Source organism: Heterodontus francisci, chromosome 14, assembly GCF_036365525.1.
Source record: "Heterodontus francisci isolate sHetFra1 chromosome 14, sHetFra1.hap1, whole genome shotgun sequence".
Classification (NCBI taxonomy): Eukaryota; Metazoa; Chordata; class Chondrichthyes; order Heterodontiformes; family Heterodontidae; genus Heterodontus; species Heterodontus francisci.
The window spans coordinates 17,698,589-17,714,524 of NC_090384.1; the positions used below are offsets into that span (position 1 = coordinate 17,698,589).

At 42.7% G+C, this 15,936-nt stretch overlaps 1 protein-coding gene across 1 annotated transcript in view; it reads right to left on the reverse strand.

Annotated features, from left to right (window-relative positions):
• LOC137376881 (mucin-6-like) overlaps window positions 1-3,237 on the reverse strand; it is a 316,041-nt gene extending 312,804 nt beyond the window's left edge. Inside the window, exons 1-3 of the mRNA XM_068045837.1 lie at window positions 3,124-3,237; window positions 2,420-2,502; window positions 2,205-2,251 (exon numbers count right to left, since the gene is read on the reverse strand). Of these exons, the coding sequence (XP_067901938.1) occupies window positions 2,205-2,251; window positions 2,420-2,502; window positions 3,124-3,237 (244 nt within the window). The remainder of the gene's footprint in view (window positions 1-2,204; window positions 2,252-2,419; window positions 2,503-3,123) is intronic.
• Window positions 3,238-15,936: the final 12,699 nt, after the last annotated feature.

Here is a 15,936-nt window from a genome sequence, read left to right on the forward strand (position 1 = left end):
GGAATGGGACTGAGGGAATTTCTCTTTCAGATAGCAAGTGCGGACACGATGGGCTGAATGGCCTTCTTTTGCACTGTAATAATTCTGTGATTCTGTGATAAATAGCTGAGGCCCCAGCACTGATCCTTGCCACACTGCACTATTTACTACCTGCCAACTTGAAAATGCCCTGTTTATGCTCACTCATTTCTTCCTGTCTGTTAACCAATCATCTATCCATGCAAATATATTACCCCAACTCCATGAGCCCTTAAACTTTTGTGTGGCACCTTATCAAATGCCTTTTAGAAATCCAGATATACTACATCTATTGGTTTCTCTTTATCTACCCTACTAATTACTTCCTCTAAAAAAGTCCAATAAATTTGTCAAACAGGATTTCCCTTTAGTAAAACCATGTTGACTTGTTCTAATCATACTATGCTTTTCTAAGACTTCCTTAATTAGAATCCAGCATTTTCCCAACTGATATTAGGCCAGCTGGCCTGTAGTTCCCTGTTTTCTCTCCCCTTCCTTTCCTGAAAAGCGGTGCAACATTTGCCAACTTCCAATCCAATGGGACCTTTCCTGAATCTAAGGAATTTTAGAAAATCATAACAAGCGCATTTACTATCTCTGCAGCTATCTCTTTTAGAACCCTAGGATGTAGGCCATCTGGTCCTGGAGATTTGTCAGATTTTAGTACCTTAGGTTTCTCCAATAGTGCAGTGAATAGTGCCTCTACTATCTCTTTAACTTCTTTTAATATATATAAACGAGTTGTTTTATCCTTGCCAAGTTTGATTAGTTTATCAATTATCTCTCCACATTTGATCTTTAATCTTTTATATCTTTTAGATCTTTTCTATTGTCATGCCCATCATGTTAGTCTCCCTGGAAAATACTGAAGCAAAGTAATGATTTAACATTTCTGCCATTTCGCTGTCATTATCCTGTGAGTTTATTATATGTATCCTGTAGTGAACCAATCCTTATGCAGATTTTTCTTTTGTTATGTGTGTAGACTACTTTTTCTGTATATATTCTTTGTTAATTTTATTCCATCATTTCATTTGGCCTTCTTAATTTGTTTTTGACTTCTTTCCTAACCTTTTTGTATTTCCTTGTGTTATCCTCTTCTTTGCTATCTATGTACTTGGTGTATGGCTGAAAAATTCAGCTCCCTAGCCATAGTTTCAGCTCTATGGATGCCATTATGGTTCTGATGTCTTGTCACGTTTTGGACTGCACCAGAAGTACGTCGAGTAGGCAAATAGAGACGTCAGGCAGCACGTTAATTTGATGCTAGTGCTGCCATTTTTGACCTCACCACTCCAGCTAATGCCCTCTCTTAAATATGCACAACTGAACTTGGATTCAGCAGCAGGAAGGACCCCTACCAGCATTATTCAAAAGGATCATCAACCATTTTCAGGTGAGTTGTTCATTGATTTCTACTGGCTTTGCCTGAGTTTGCAAAAATGCTAGGAGTTATAAAAACACATCTGGTTCATTTGATGTCCTTTAGAGAAGGAAATCTGCTGTCCTTCACCTGGTCTGATCTATATGTGACTCCAGACCCACAGCATTGTGGTTGGCTTTTAACTGCCCTCTGAAAAGGCCTAGCTAGCCACTCAGTCATATTCAAGAAGGCAGCTCACCACCACCTCCTCAAAGTCAATTAGCGATGGGCAATAAATGCTGTTCCTGCCAGTGATGCCCACATCCCATGAATGAATAAAATAAATGATCAATTGTTACACATACTCATACTTATACACTAAACTAATCAACTCATAAAATAATTTATATCCAATAATTGTTTCTACAGATGTTCAGTAAGTTATCCTCTCTTCTGTCCCCTCTCCATTCTTATCCCATGCTTTCCCTGCTTTATCAATCCTTAGTTTCCTCTATTCCCTACCCTCCTTCTCCTCCCTTGTTCCTCCGCACTCATTTCCCTTTCCCAAACCATTCGCTAATCTGCTTAAACTGAAGACTACATTTCTGCTTGACCCTCCAAAGCTAGCTCCATAGACATTTTTTCCAGTTTATATTACATACACATACATTATATATCTGATATGAACATATGAATTAGGAGCAGACGTAGGCCATTCGGCCCCTCTAGCCTGCTCTGCCATTCAATAAGATCATGGCTGATCTGAGAATTCCACGCTCCCATCTACCCCCGATAACCTACAAATATGTAAAACGTTTCTTACCCTGAGGATCCTGACCAGTACACTTCAGGTTTCCGTTCTCACATACACTGTCAAGATAGACAAAGAACATCAATTCACTTTTGTTAACAGTTGTAAGATTTGGTACAGAGGCTCATTCAAAGCTGGAATCTACAGCACATAATTCCTATGATAGAATAATAAAGCATTAACTGCTCATGTCTATGGTAGATACTAGGACAATAAAAAAAGCTCACCTAATGCTGGTCTTCCCCTCAAAAGTCCTATTGCTGTTTACAGAAAAACTTGAAAAAAAAATCTGAAGGCCGAGATGATATGTCTTTCAAAATACAAGAGCAGACAGTGGAAGCAGGAATCGTAATCCAAAAATTATTGGAAAGAAGAATTATGTTCAAGGACTACAGAATGGCAATTATTACACCTGTGTTTAATCTACAAGGGGGTGATAAGTCTGGAAATTATAAGTTAATTACTCTTATTACAGTCTGGAGAAAACGCATAAGAGCATACTTTCCAAGTCCTGCTATACTGCAACACGCACTGGAATATCTCTCCTATACAATCTGTGGTCAGAGTTCATTTAAAATCCACAGAGTTCGATTAGATATATATGGACTAACCCAGGAATTGTCAGCATAGATTTGTAAATAGGGACATGAAACATAGGAGCAGGAGTAGGCCATTCAAGCCTGCTCCGCTATTCTAGATCGTGGCTGGTCGTCTACCTCAACACCATATTCCCGCACTATCTCCATATCCCTTGATGTCATTAGCAACTAGAAATCTATCGATCTCTGTCTTGAATTTACTCAGTGACTGAGCTTCCACCACCCTCTGGGGTACAGAATTCCAACGATTCACCACTCTCTGAGTGAAGAAGTTCCTCCTCATCTCAATCCTAAATGGCTTTCCCTTTATTGTGGCATTGGGCTGACTTTACCAGAAATCTGATGTCGGGGGTCATGGCAGTGGTGGGGGAAGGGGGCATGTTCCAGGAAAGATCTTCCAGGAGAGGCCTGCCATGATCCCCGACTCCGGGAAGGCCCCATCGCATTTTACTGGCAGCGGTGAGGCCTTGGTGCAGACCCCCGTCGCTTGGCGACAGGCCTTCATTTTAATATTATAATCAAATTAAATTAATGCAAATTACCTTAACTTAACCTGAGGGCCATCCCACAACCATATTCCGGCCGGTGGCCAAAACTCCCATGCCTTCAAATCTCCATACGGAGCTCTGAGGCGTGACACTGGTGGGGAGGGGAGAGAACTGAAATTTTCAGGTCGGGGTGGTGGGGAGAAGTGGTGAAAACCATTCTGATTGGTTGTGGGGTTGGTGGGAAGGGGTTGAGGGTCAAAGGTGCTGAAATTGGGGGTTGAACGCCCGGCATAGCAAAAAGTGTTTTTTTTTGGCCGGATAGGTTATTCTTTTTAAATAAAAGCAAAATACTGCAGATGCTGGAAATCTGAAACAAAAAACAAGAAGTGCTGGAAATACTCAGCAGGTTTGGCAGCATCTGTGGAGAGAGAAGCAAAGGTCACGTTTCAGGTCTGTGACCTTTCATCAGAACTGGTAAAGGTTAGAAAATAATTAGGTTTTAAGCAAGTGAAGAGGAGGGGGGTGGGGGAGAGAACAAAGAGGAAGGTGTTTGATAGGGCAGAGGGTGATTAAACAACAAAGCTGTCCTGGGACAAAGGCAAAGCATGGTGAAAGACAAAGCACCAGTCCAGAGAGGCGGTTGATAGCAGAATAATGAACAGCTCTCTCAGAGCACTATCCAGCACTTTTTGTTTTTGTTTCAGGTTATTTTATTTACTGTTTACTCAGTGGGGGAAGGGGTAGTGGTGGTGGGAGAGGGGTTTGAAAGTTACATTTATATTTCATATACAGTTTTAATTGCAGCGGCACCTTTAAATATTACAACTATCAGGAAGGGCTTGAAGCCCTTTCAAAATGGTGCTGGTGCCTGAGGGTTGGCGCCGGACGCCATTGCCATGGACCGTGCGGCCGCCCCCTCTATGTAGTCGAGGGCAAGCCTTCCGTCCCCTCCATTTAAATGAGCCCCTGCGCGAAATATCGTGGAGGCTCCGCGATGGTGCATCCGTGCCTGAAGACTGCCGACATCAGGGCGTGCCCCCGTGATTTGCGGCGCAGTCATAAATTTCAGCTCATTGTGTCCCCTGGTTCTAGACCCAGGGGAAACATCCTTTCTATATCTATCCTGTCTATCCCTTTCAGAATTTTGTAAGTTTCTATGAGATCGCCTCTCATTCTTCTAAACTCCAGAGAATACAGGCCCAATCTCTCCTCATAGGACAATTCCACCATCCCAGGAATCAGTCTGGTGAACCTTTGCTGCACTCCCTCCACGGCAAGTATATCCTTCCTCAGGTAAAGGGACCAGAGCTGCACACAATATTCCAGGTTCGGCCTCACCAATGCTCGATGCAATTGAAGCAAGACTTTGCTCCTGAACTCAAATCTTCTTGCAATAAAGGCTAACATACTGTTTGCCTTCCTAATTGGTTGCCTTACCTGCATGCTAGCTTTCAGTGACGAATGATCAAAGACACCTAGGTCCCTTTGGACATCAACACTTTCCAATCTCTCACGATTTAAGAAGTACACTGCACTTCCGTTCCTTGTACCAAAGTGGATAACCTTACACTTATCCACGATATTCCATCTGCCATGTTCTTGCCCACTCACTCAGCCTGTCTAAATCCCCTTGAAGCCTCTTTGCATCCTCCTCACAACTCACATTCCCACCAAGTTTTGTGACATCTGCAAACATGGGAATATTACAATTGTTCCCCACATCCAAATTATTGATATAGATTATGAACTGCTGTGGCCCAAGCACTGATCCTGTGTTACCTCACTGGTCACAGCCTGCCATCCTGAGAATGACCCATTTATTCCTACTCTCTGTTTTCTGCCTGTTACCCAATCTTCAATCCATGCCAGTATATTACCCCAAATCCCATGCACTTTAATTTTCCTTAGTACCCTCTGATGTGGGACTTTATCAAAAGCCTTCTGAAAGTCCAAATACACCACAGCCACTGGTTCTCCCTTATCCCCTCTGCTAGTAACATCCTCAAAAAATTCTAACATGTTTGTCAACCATGATTTCCCCTTCATAAATCCATGTTGACTCTGCCCAATCAGAGCATTATTTTCAAACTGTCCAGTAATCACATCCTTTATAATAGATTCTAGTATTTTCCCTACTACTGACGTCAGGCTAACAGGTCTTTTGTTCCTTGTTTTCTCTTTCCCTCCTTTCATAAACAGTGGGGTTACATTTGCAATCTTCCAATCTACAGGTACAATTGCAAAGTTATAGAATTTTGAAAGATGATCATAAATGCATCCACTATCTCTGTCGCCAGCTCTTTCAACACTCTAGTGGATGAAGATCATTGGGTCCTGGGGATTTGTCAACGTTCAGTCCCATTAATTTCTCCAATACTACTTTTTTACTAATCCTAATTTCTTTCAGTTTCTCATTCTCACTAAACCTTTAGATCTCAATTATTTCAGGGAGACTTATATCTTCCTCCGTGAAGACTGACACAAAGTAATTATTTAGCTTCTCTGCCATTTCTCTATTTTACATTATAAATTCTCCTGTCTCTGCCTGTAATGGACCCACATCTGTCTTTGCTTTTTTTTTTTCCTTTTTGCATATCTACAGAAGCTTTTACAATCTGTATGTTTCTTGCTAGTTTATATTCATATTCTATTCTCTCTTTCTTTATCAATTTCTTGGTCTTCCTTTGCTGGATTCTAAAATTATCCCAATCCTCCGGTTTATGACTTTTTTGGCAACTTTATCAGCCTCCCGCTTTGATCCAATACTATCTTTAACTTCCTTTGTTAGCCACGGCTGACTCGCTTTCCCTATTGGGTTCTTTTGCCTTAAAGGAATGTAGGTTTTTTGAAAAGAATGCATTAATTCTTTAAATAACAGCCATTGCCTATCTACAGTCAAACCTTTTAATGTATTTTTACAATCCCCCATGCGAACTTGCCCCTCATACCTTCATAATTGCCCTTGTTTAGATTTAAGACCCTAGTTTTGGATTGAAATACATCTTTTTCAAACTTAATGGAAAATTCTATCATACCATGGTCATAGTTCCCTAAAGGTTCTTTTCCCACCAGATTATTAATTAGCCCTTCCTCATTGCATAATACTAGATCCAAAACAGCCTGTTCCCTAGGTGCTTCCTCAACATAATACTTCCGAAAACCATCTCAGGCACATTCCAGGAATTCTTCTTCCACAGCATTGGTGCTCATTAGATTTACCCAGTCTATATGTAGATTGAAATCACCCATGATTCCTGCATTGCCCTTTCTACATGCACATCTAATTTCCTGATTTCTACCATGCCCTACATTACAACTACTGTTTGGTGGCCTGTAAACCACTCCTACAATAATTGTTGCCTCTTGCTGTTTCTTAGCTCCCCCAAACAAATTCTACATTCTGTTCTTCCAATCGAAGTTCCTCTCTCACTAATGCACTGGTCCCAACTCTTATTATCAGCACTATCCCATCTCCTTTTCCTTTTTACCTGTCCTTACTAAATGTCGAATATCCTTTAATATTGGTCACCCTGCAGCCACATCTCCGTAATGGCAATTAAATCATACCCGTTGATTTCTACTTGTGCCATCAACTCATCTACCTTGTTGCGAATCTGTGTACATTCAGACAGAGTGCCTTTAATTCTGCCTTTTTAACACTATTCTGTATTTTAACCCTGATTGGTTCTAGCATTTGTTTCTGCTGCTTTCTACTTTCAGTCACAGCTTTTCTACTTCTCATAACCAGCTTTGATTTTCTCTTATCCGAATTCCCTCACAGGTTCCCAACCCCATGACAAGCTAGCTTAAACCCTCCCCAACAGCACTAGCAAACCTCCCTGCAAGGATATTCGTCCCAGTACTGTTAATGTGCAACCTGTCCATCTTTTACAGGTCCCACCTGCCCCAGAAGCAGTTCCAATGCCCGAGGAATCTAAAGCCCTCCCTCCTACACCATTTTTCCAGTCACATTTTCATTCATTCAATCTTCCTATTTCTATACTCACTAGCATGTGGTACTGGGAGTAATCCCGAGATTACTGCCTTAGATGTCCTGCTTTTCAATCTCCTTCCTAGCTCCCTCAATTCTGCCTTCAGGACCTCATCCTTCTTTCTAACTATGTCATTGGTGCCGATGTGGACCATGACTTCTGGCTGTTCACCCTCCCTGTAAGAATGTCCTGCAGCTGTTCCGTGACATCCTTGACCCTCATCTTCTGTCTCCCCAAAGCCTCTTCACCATCTACAAGGCACAAGTCAGGAGTGTGATGGAATACTCTCCACTTGCCTGGATGGGTGCAGCTCCAACAATACTCAAGGAGCTCAACACCATCCAGGACAAAATGGCCCACTTGATTCGCACCCCACAAACATTCACTCCGTCACCACCACACAGTGGCAGCAGTGTTTACCATATACAAGATGCACTGCTCACCAAAGCTCCTTCGACAGCACGTTCCAAAAGCACGACCTCTACCAGCTAGAAGGACAAGGACAGCAGATGCTTAGGAACACCACCACCTGCAAATTTCTCTCCAAGCCACACACCATACTACACTGGAACTATATCATTGTTCCTTCACTGTCGCTGGGTCAAAATCCTGGAACTACCTTCCTAAGAGCACTGTTGGTGTACCTTCACCCCAAGAACTGCAGCAGTCCAAGAAGGCAGCTCACCACCATGTTCTCAAGAGCAATTAGGGATGGGCAATAAATGCTGACCTAGCCAGTGATGACCACATCCACCAAACTAATAAAAAAAAGGAATTGTAATTGGATGAGGACAGCATGAGACAGATGGCATGAGAAGGTTGGAATGTCATGGGATGGTGATGGCATTGAAGAGAAGTAATGGCATGGGAGTGGTGGAATGGGCAGGATGGAATGGCATGGGAGGGGTGGTATGGGAAGGATGGAATGGTGTGTGATGGGAATTGCATGGTGGAATGGGAGGAAGAGATGGCATGGGAGGGGTGGCATGGGAATGGTTAAATGCCATGGGATGGGGATGGCATGGGAGGGAGGGGATGGCATGAGAGGCCCGGCACAAGAAAGATAGAATGGCCTGAGATGGGGATAGTAAGGGATGGCGTCCGAGTTGTGGCACGGGTAGGATGGAATGGCATGGGATGGGGATGGTATGGGAGAGAAGGGATGAGATGATGAAATTGGTTAAGTATACTAATTAGGCCAGCAATGTTTTGTGGGTCTCTGCTGGTTGTGAATTAATACCTTTCTCTTGGAGATGTTAGTTTTGTTGCCGATGAACAATAAGAAATTTGCATTTGACAGCCTGGCCACTACCCGAGGCATCAGGACCATGCAAAGATCAGCAAAGATCTCCCCTGATCTTTTGATAAAATCACCTGGAAGTCCAACAATGGCTTGAATCAGATGTCACATGTGGCATGATATTGGGATACCAGTATGGGTTTGCAAATGCAATTTTCTACATGTGAAATCTAGCATATGGAAATGCATGGTGCATCTTCACTGAAGAACGAATCTCAGATATGTTCAGTTATTGACATCAGGATGGAATGAAATGGTTAATGTGGTTCAGGACATTGAGACAACTTTTTAAATCAGCGAGGCATTGACACGTATTCCCTAGAGAAACCAACTTAACGAACAATCAGGACGAAGTGAAACTCACTGGTGCCCGTCAGAGGGATTAAAATTTCAAATAAAGGAATGTTATTCAAAATAGGCTGCTGGAATGGCCATTTGTTCATAAGTCATTGGAGGCCTTGAAACAAGGCTTTTATCTCTGTCTGAACAAGGGGACCAGGATTGTAAACAGGTCAGCTCCAACCTGAAAGTAGCAGACAAGGAGGCTGAACCTTACAGGTTCCATAACAAACCATGGATCCAAGTGAAAAGCTACTGGACATGGTAATATAGTATAGTGGTTATTGGATCAGTAATTCAGAGGCCTGGACTAATTCTCTGGAGACATGAATTAAAATCCCACCACAGCAGCTGAAAATTTTAATTTCACCAATTAAATAAACCTGGAATAAAAACTAGGGGATTGTTGTAAAGATCCGTCAGATTCACTAATGCCCTGTAGACAATGAAATCTGTCATCCTTACCCAGTATGACCGACAAGTGGCTCCAGACCGATAGCAATGTGGTTGACTCTTAACAGCCCTCTGAATTGGCCGAGTAAGCCACTCAGCTGTATCAAACCACTAAAAAAAATGTTGATTACGAATAGACAAGGCACCGGAAATGATAAAAGCTCTCCATACTCAGTCGACACTGCAAAGTCCTCCTGACTAGCATCTAGGGACTTGTGCCAAAATTGGAGCAGCTGTCCCACAGACTAGTCAAGCAACAGCCTGACACTCACACTTACAAAATCATACCTTTTAGCTAATCTCCAGACACCTCCATCACCATCCTTGTATATGTCCTGTCCTATCAGTATGACAGACATACCAGAGGTGGCGGCTCAGTGATATACATGGGGAGGCAGTTGCCCTGGGAGTCTTCAACATTTACTCTGGACCCCATGAAGTCTTATAACATCATGTCAAACATGGACAAGGAAATCCTGCTGATTACCACCTATCACCCTCTCTCAGTTGATGAATAAGTGCTTCTCCCTGTTGAACATCAATTGGAAGAAGCACTGAGGGTAGAAAGGGCATGGAATCTATTCTGGTGGGGGACTTCAATGTCGATCACAAAGAGTGACTCAATAGCACCACTACTGACCAAGCTGGCCAAGCCCTGAAGGACACTTCTGCCAGACTGGGCTTGCAACAGGTGGTAAGAGAACCAACAGGAGGGAAAGATCTACTTGGCATCGCCTCACCACCTAACTGTCGCAGATATTTCTGTCCGTGACAGTATTGGTAAGAGTGACCACCGCACAGTCCATGTAGAGACAAAGTCCTGTCTTCACACAGAGGACAACCTTCATCATGTTGTGAGGCACTACTACTGTGCTAAATGGGATGAATTCAGAACAGATCTAGAAGATCAAAACTGGGCATTTATGAAGCGCTGTTGCCCATTAGCAGCAACAGAATTATATTCCACCACAATCTGTGAGTTCACGGCCTGGAATATCCTTCACTTTACCATTACCATCAAGCCAGGAGATCAACCCTGGTTCAATGAGAAGAGTAGAAGAGCAGCACGAGGCATCGATAAAAATGAGGTGTCAGCCTGATGAAGGTACAACACAGGACACAATACACACTAAATAGTGGAACCAGCATGTTAAGCAATCCCACAACCAACAGATCAGATCAAAGCTCTGCAGTCCTGTCACAGCCAGGAAGTTCTGATGGAAGGTTAGTGACCTGAAACATTAGCTTTGTTTCTCTCTCCGCAGATGCTGCCTGACCTGCTGAGTATTTCCAGCATTTTCTGTTTATGTTACCTTTATATGCTAATTGTTGGGGCATAACCATTGTTTTTTTCCCCCCCATGAATAATAGTAGGGCTTTGCTCTGTTGAATTCTGCCTTCTGCCCTTACTTGTGTGTTTTAAGGGAAGAGGGGAATGTCTAGCAGAAAAGTCCATGGCAGATCAGGCTTCATCTGAAGTGCTCTGCACCTACCCACTAGTATCCTCACTCCATTATCGAAAGATGGAGACATTCATATCTCCGTTTGTCAGAGGAGTCATTCCGAGGCTAAAAAATTTACAAGGCTTGTCATGTGAAAGTTGAGGTGCATGCTGTAAGGAGACCTTTAACCAACTCCTTCATGGGCATGCACTTCCAATGGCTGTCAAAATCACAGATTTTATTTTTTATGCTTTCTGATTATTTGCCACTGTAGAGATCTGCAACATAAGCTGTTATCAGCGTTTGAATTAAGTGAGTGATGCCTTTTTTGCTCCAGCAACCAATCGTATCTCCTATTTCGTAAGCAACCAGCAATCGCATGACAAGGCTGTATCATTTTAGAGTAGCAGCATTCTTGCAGCCTCGCGCCAAACACACTGTTGAATGGCTGCATGCCTTAGCAGGGGTTCCAAATTCGTGCGAGGCTAGCACCATCTAAAGCTAGCCTGCACTACTTATACCCAGCTTTTAAAAGGAATGTGCATTCTGGCTGTAGCAGATGCTGGAACTGTTTATGGAAGAGATTCATAGCAGGAAGAAGAGGGGATAATGGCGCAACAGGGCAGAGAGCATGCTCTAAGGTTTTCTGATGCAGCACTGGGTCATTTGTGCAAGAGGTGGACAGAAAGAGACAGACCCTTTATCCACAAGGAACCAGGATGCCCTCCGGACAGACACTGTGAAGGCAGTGGAACCAGATGCCATCATGTTCCAATGCCAGCAGTCTAGCCCCACCCGAGTACCTGGATGGAGTGCCAGAAGCTGTTCAATGAACCCAAGAAATAGCAGCAGAAGTAGGCCTTTCATCCCCTCGAGTCTGCTCCTCTACTCAGTAAGAGCTTGGCTTATCTTCTTCATCAGCTAAACCTTCTTGCACTCTCCTCATATCCGTCAATTACCTTGTTATCTAAAACTCTGCCGATCTCTGACTTAAATATAATCAATAACTGAGCAGCCACAGCTCTCTGCAGTAAAGAATTTCAAAAGTTCACAATTCTTTCAGTGAAAAGTTTCTCCTCATCTCAGTCATTAATGGCCATCCCTTATTTTGTAGTCCCTAGTTGTAGACTCCCTGCTTAGGAAAACATCCTCCCAGCATCTACCCTGCCAAATCCCTGAAGAATTTTATATGTTTTAATGTTTCAACTCCAGAGAATATAGACCTAGTCTACTCAATTTCTCCTCACAGGACAATCGCCTAATCCCAGGAATCGGTCTCATCAAGCTTCATTGCATGGCCGTGAAGACAATTATATCCTTCCTTAGAGGTAAGACCGAAACTCTAAAGAGAGCTGGGTTTCACCAAGATTGTATACAACTGCACGAAGACTTATTGGGTGAAAATTTCAATAAGTCCTGATAACAGGAGTGGCAAGCAGGTTCTGTGATTAACTCACACCAGAGTCTGGATTTTAAGAATGGCAGCGAGCTCAAAAAATGGTGGCCCGCACATGCGGGCCACATGCCGCAGAGTGCCACGATCTCCCACACAGCAGCTCATTTAAATAGCCAGGGCAGCCTGCATTCCCCCAATCATGTGGAGGCAGCGGGCTGTCCGATGCCAGCAATGGTGTCAGCAGCCTGTGCGCAGGCACTGACACCATTTTCAAAGGGCAGCTAGCCCTGCCGGCATATTTACGTTTGTATAGGAATACCTACCCCAAAATTTATCGAATAAAATTCTAACACCCCTTTCCAACTCCCCAATAACAATTAGAGTATTTGCCCTTCCCCCCTGTAAAACACTTATCTTTGAATTCTGACTCAACCCCCGCCCAAGATTGCACAAAGCTTACCCCTTCCCACCATGCCCTACACTGATGATGCTTATTTGACCCCCGCAGTAAAAATCTTAGCTCTGCCCTACTCCCCACCAGTGTCACGCCTGCTTTCCCTAGACGGGGAATTGAAACCTTAGGAATGCCAGCCACCGCGCCGAAGATCACGGTGGGCTCGGAAGATTCCAGGTAAGCTGACTTAAATTTATTCATCTCATTAATTTAAATATTGAAATCCAGGTCTCGTAGGCCAGCGGCAGGGGGACCGTCACAGAGCCTCGTGCCGCTGGGGAATCAGGCCGGGCCCTCCCGGTGTCGGGCTTGAACTAAAAAAAAAACAAGCATACAAATTAGGAGCAGGAGTAAGCTACTCGGCCCCACAAGCCTGCTCCGCCATTCAACAGCACCTTGGCTGATCTGATTGTAATCTCAACTCCGCATTCTCGCCAACCCCTGATAACATTTCACCCCCTTGCTTATCAAGAATCTGTCTACCTGTGCCTTAAAAATATTCAAAGTCTCTGCTTCACCTTTTGAGGAAGAGAGTTCCAAAGACTCACGACGGTCTGAAAGAAAACAAATTCTCCCCATGTCTATCTTAAATGGGTGACCCCTTATTCTCGATTCTAGATTTTCCCACAAGAGGAAACATCATTTCTACATCCACCCTGTCAAGACCCCTCAGAATCCTATATGTTCCAATCAAGTTGCCTCTTATTCTTCTAAACTCCAGCTGATACTCTAGCCTGTCCAACCTTTCTTCATAAGACAACCTGTCCATTCCAGGTATTAGTCTAGTAAACCTTCTCTGAACTGCTTCCAATGCATTTACATTCTTCCTTAAATAAGGAGACCAATACTGTACACAGTACTCCAGATGTGGTCTCACCAATGCCCTGTATAGCTGAAGCATAACCTCCCTACTTTTGTGTTCAATTCCCCTCACAATAAATGATAACATTCTATTAGCTTTCCTGATTATTTGCTGCACCTGCATACTAATCTTTTGAGACTCATGCACTAGGACACCCAGACCTCTCTGCATCTCAGAGCTCAGCAATCTCTCACCATTTAGATAATATGCTTCTTTATTCTTAATGCCAAAATGGACAATTTCACATTTTCCCACATGATACTCCATTTGTCAGCTCTTTGCCCACTCACTTAACCTATCTATATCCATTTGTAGCCTCCTCATGACCTCTTCACAACTTATTTTCTTACCTATCTTTGTGTCATCAGCAAATTTAGCAACCATACCATCAGTCCCTTCATTTATATAAGTTGTAAAAAGTTGAGGCCCCAGCACTGATCCCCGTGGCATACCACTAGATACATCTTGCCAACCAGAAAATAACCCATTTATGCCTACTCTCTGTTTCCTGTTAGCTAGCCAACTTTCTATCCATGCCAAAATGTTACCCCCTACACCATGAGCTTTTATTTTCTGCAATAACCTTTGATGTATCACCTTATCAAATGCCTTCTGGAAATCTAAGTACAGTCCATCTACCCTTTATACACAGTAAATGTTACTTCTTCAAAGAACTCCAATAAATTGATTAAATATGATTTCCCTTTCACAAAACCATGTTGACCCTGCCTGATTACCTTGAATTTTTCTAAGTGCCCTGCTATAATGTCTTTAATAATAACTGCTAACATTTTCCCAATGACAGATGTTAAGCTAACTGGCCTGTAGTTTCCTGCTTTCTGTCTCCCTCTATTTTTGAACAAAGGAGTTACATTGGCTACTTTTCAAGCCAATGGAACTTTCCCCAAATCTAGGGAATTTTGGAAAATTAAAACCAACACATCAACTTTCTCAGTAACCATCTGCCATCTCCTTATCTTCGATTATTAATACCCCAGACTCACTTTCCATCGGACCAATGCTCACTTTATTAACTTTTCTTTTTAAATACCGATAGAAACTCTTACTATCTGTTTTTTAATTTCGAGCCAGCTTTCTCTCATACTCTAATTTTTCCCTCCTCATTAATCTTTTAGTCATTCCTTGCTGCTTTTTATATTCTGTCCAATCTTCTTTGCACATTTATATGTTTTTTCTTTAAGTTTGATACTATCTTTAACTTTTTCAGTTAACCACGGGTGCTAGGTGTTCCCCTTGGAATTTTTATTTCTCACTGGAATGTATCTATTCTTCGTGTTCTGAAATATCCCTTAAATGTCTGCCACTGCATCTCTATTGACCTATCCCTTAACCTAATTTGCCAGTTCACTTGAGCGAGCTTTGCTTTCATGCCCTCATAATTGCCCTGATTTAAGTAAAAAATACTATCTTAGACACACTCTTCTCTCCCTCTAACTGAATGTAACATTCAATCATATTATGATTGCTGCTGCCTAGGGGCGCCTTCACTATGAGGTCATTAATTACGCCTATCTCATTACACAATACCAAGTCTAGTAGAGCCTGCTCTCTGGTTGGCTCCAGAACATGCTGTTCTAAGAAACTACCCCAGAAACATTGTAAGAAGTTCTCATCTTGGCTACCTTTGCCAATCAGATTTTTCCAGTCTGTATGTAGATTAAAATCCCCCATGATTATTGTTGTACCTTTCTGACAAGCACCCATTATTTCTTCCTTTATACCCCGTCCAACCATGTGCTTATGTGCTTATTGTTTGGGGCCTGAACACCACACCCATAAGTGACTTCTTGTCTTTATCATTTCTCATCTCAACCCAAACTGCTTCTACATCCTAGTTTCCTGAACTTAGGTCATCCCTCTCTATTGTGCTAATGCCATCATTCATTAACAAAGCCACCCTAGACCTTTTCCTATCATCCTGTTCTTCCTAAATGTCATGTACCCTTCAATATTCAGGTTCCAATCTATGTCATCCTGCAGCCATGTCTCTGTAATGGCTATCAGATCGTACTTATTTATTTTTATTTGCGCTCTCGGTTCATCTGTTTTGTTTCGAATGCTACGTGCATTCAGATACAAAGCCTTTAGTTTTGTCCTTTTATTATTTTTGTAACCTCTAGCCTTGTCTGCTGATTTACTTTTAGATTTGTACTCTCTGTCCCTTCCTGTCACGGTCTGGTTATCTTTCCCCATGTTAATACCTTTCTCTCTTGCCTTGTTTTAACTCCTTGATTTACCAAATCTTCCTAAATGTCATCCTTTATCCCTGATATTTAGTTTAAAACCCTTACTACTTCCCTACTTATGCAGCTCGCTAGAACACTGGTCCCAGCACACTTTAGGTGTAGCCCCCACTTTCCCCAGCACTGGTGCCAGTGCCCCATGAACAAGAACCCAC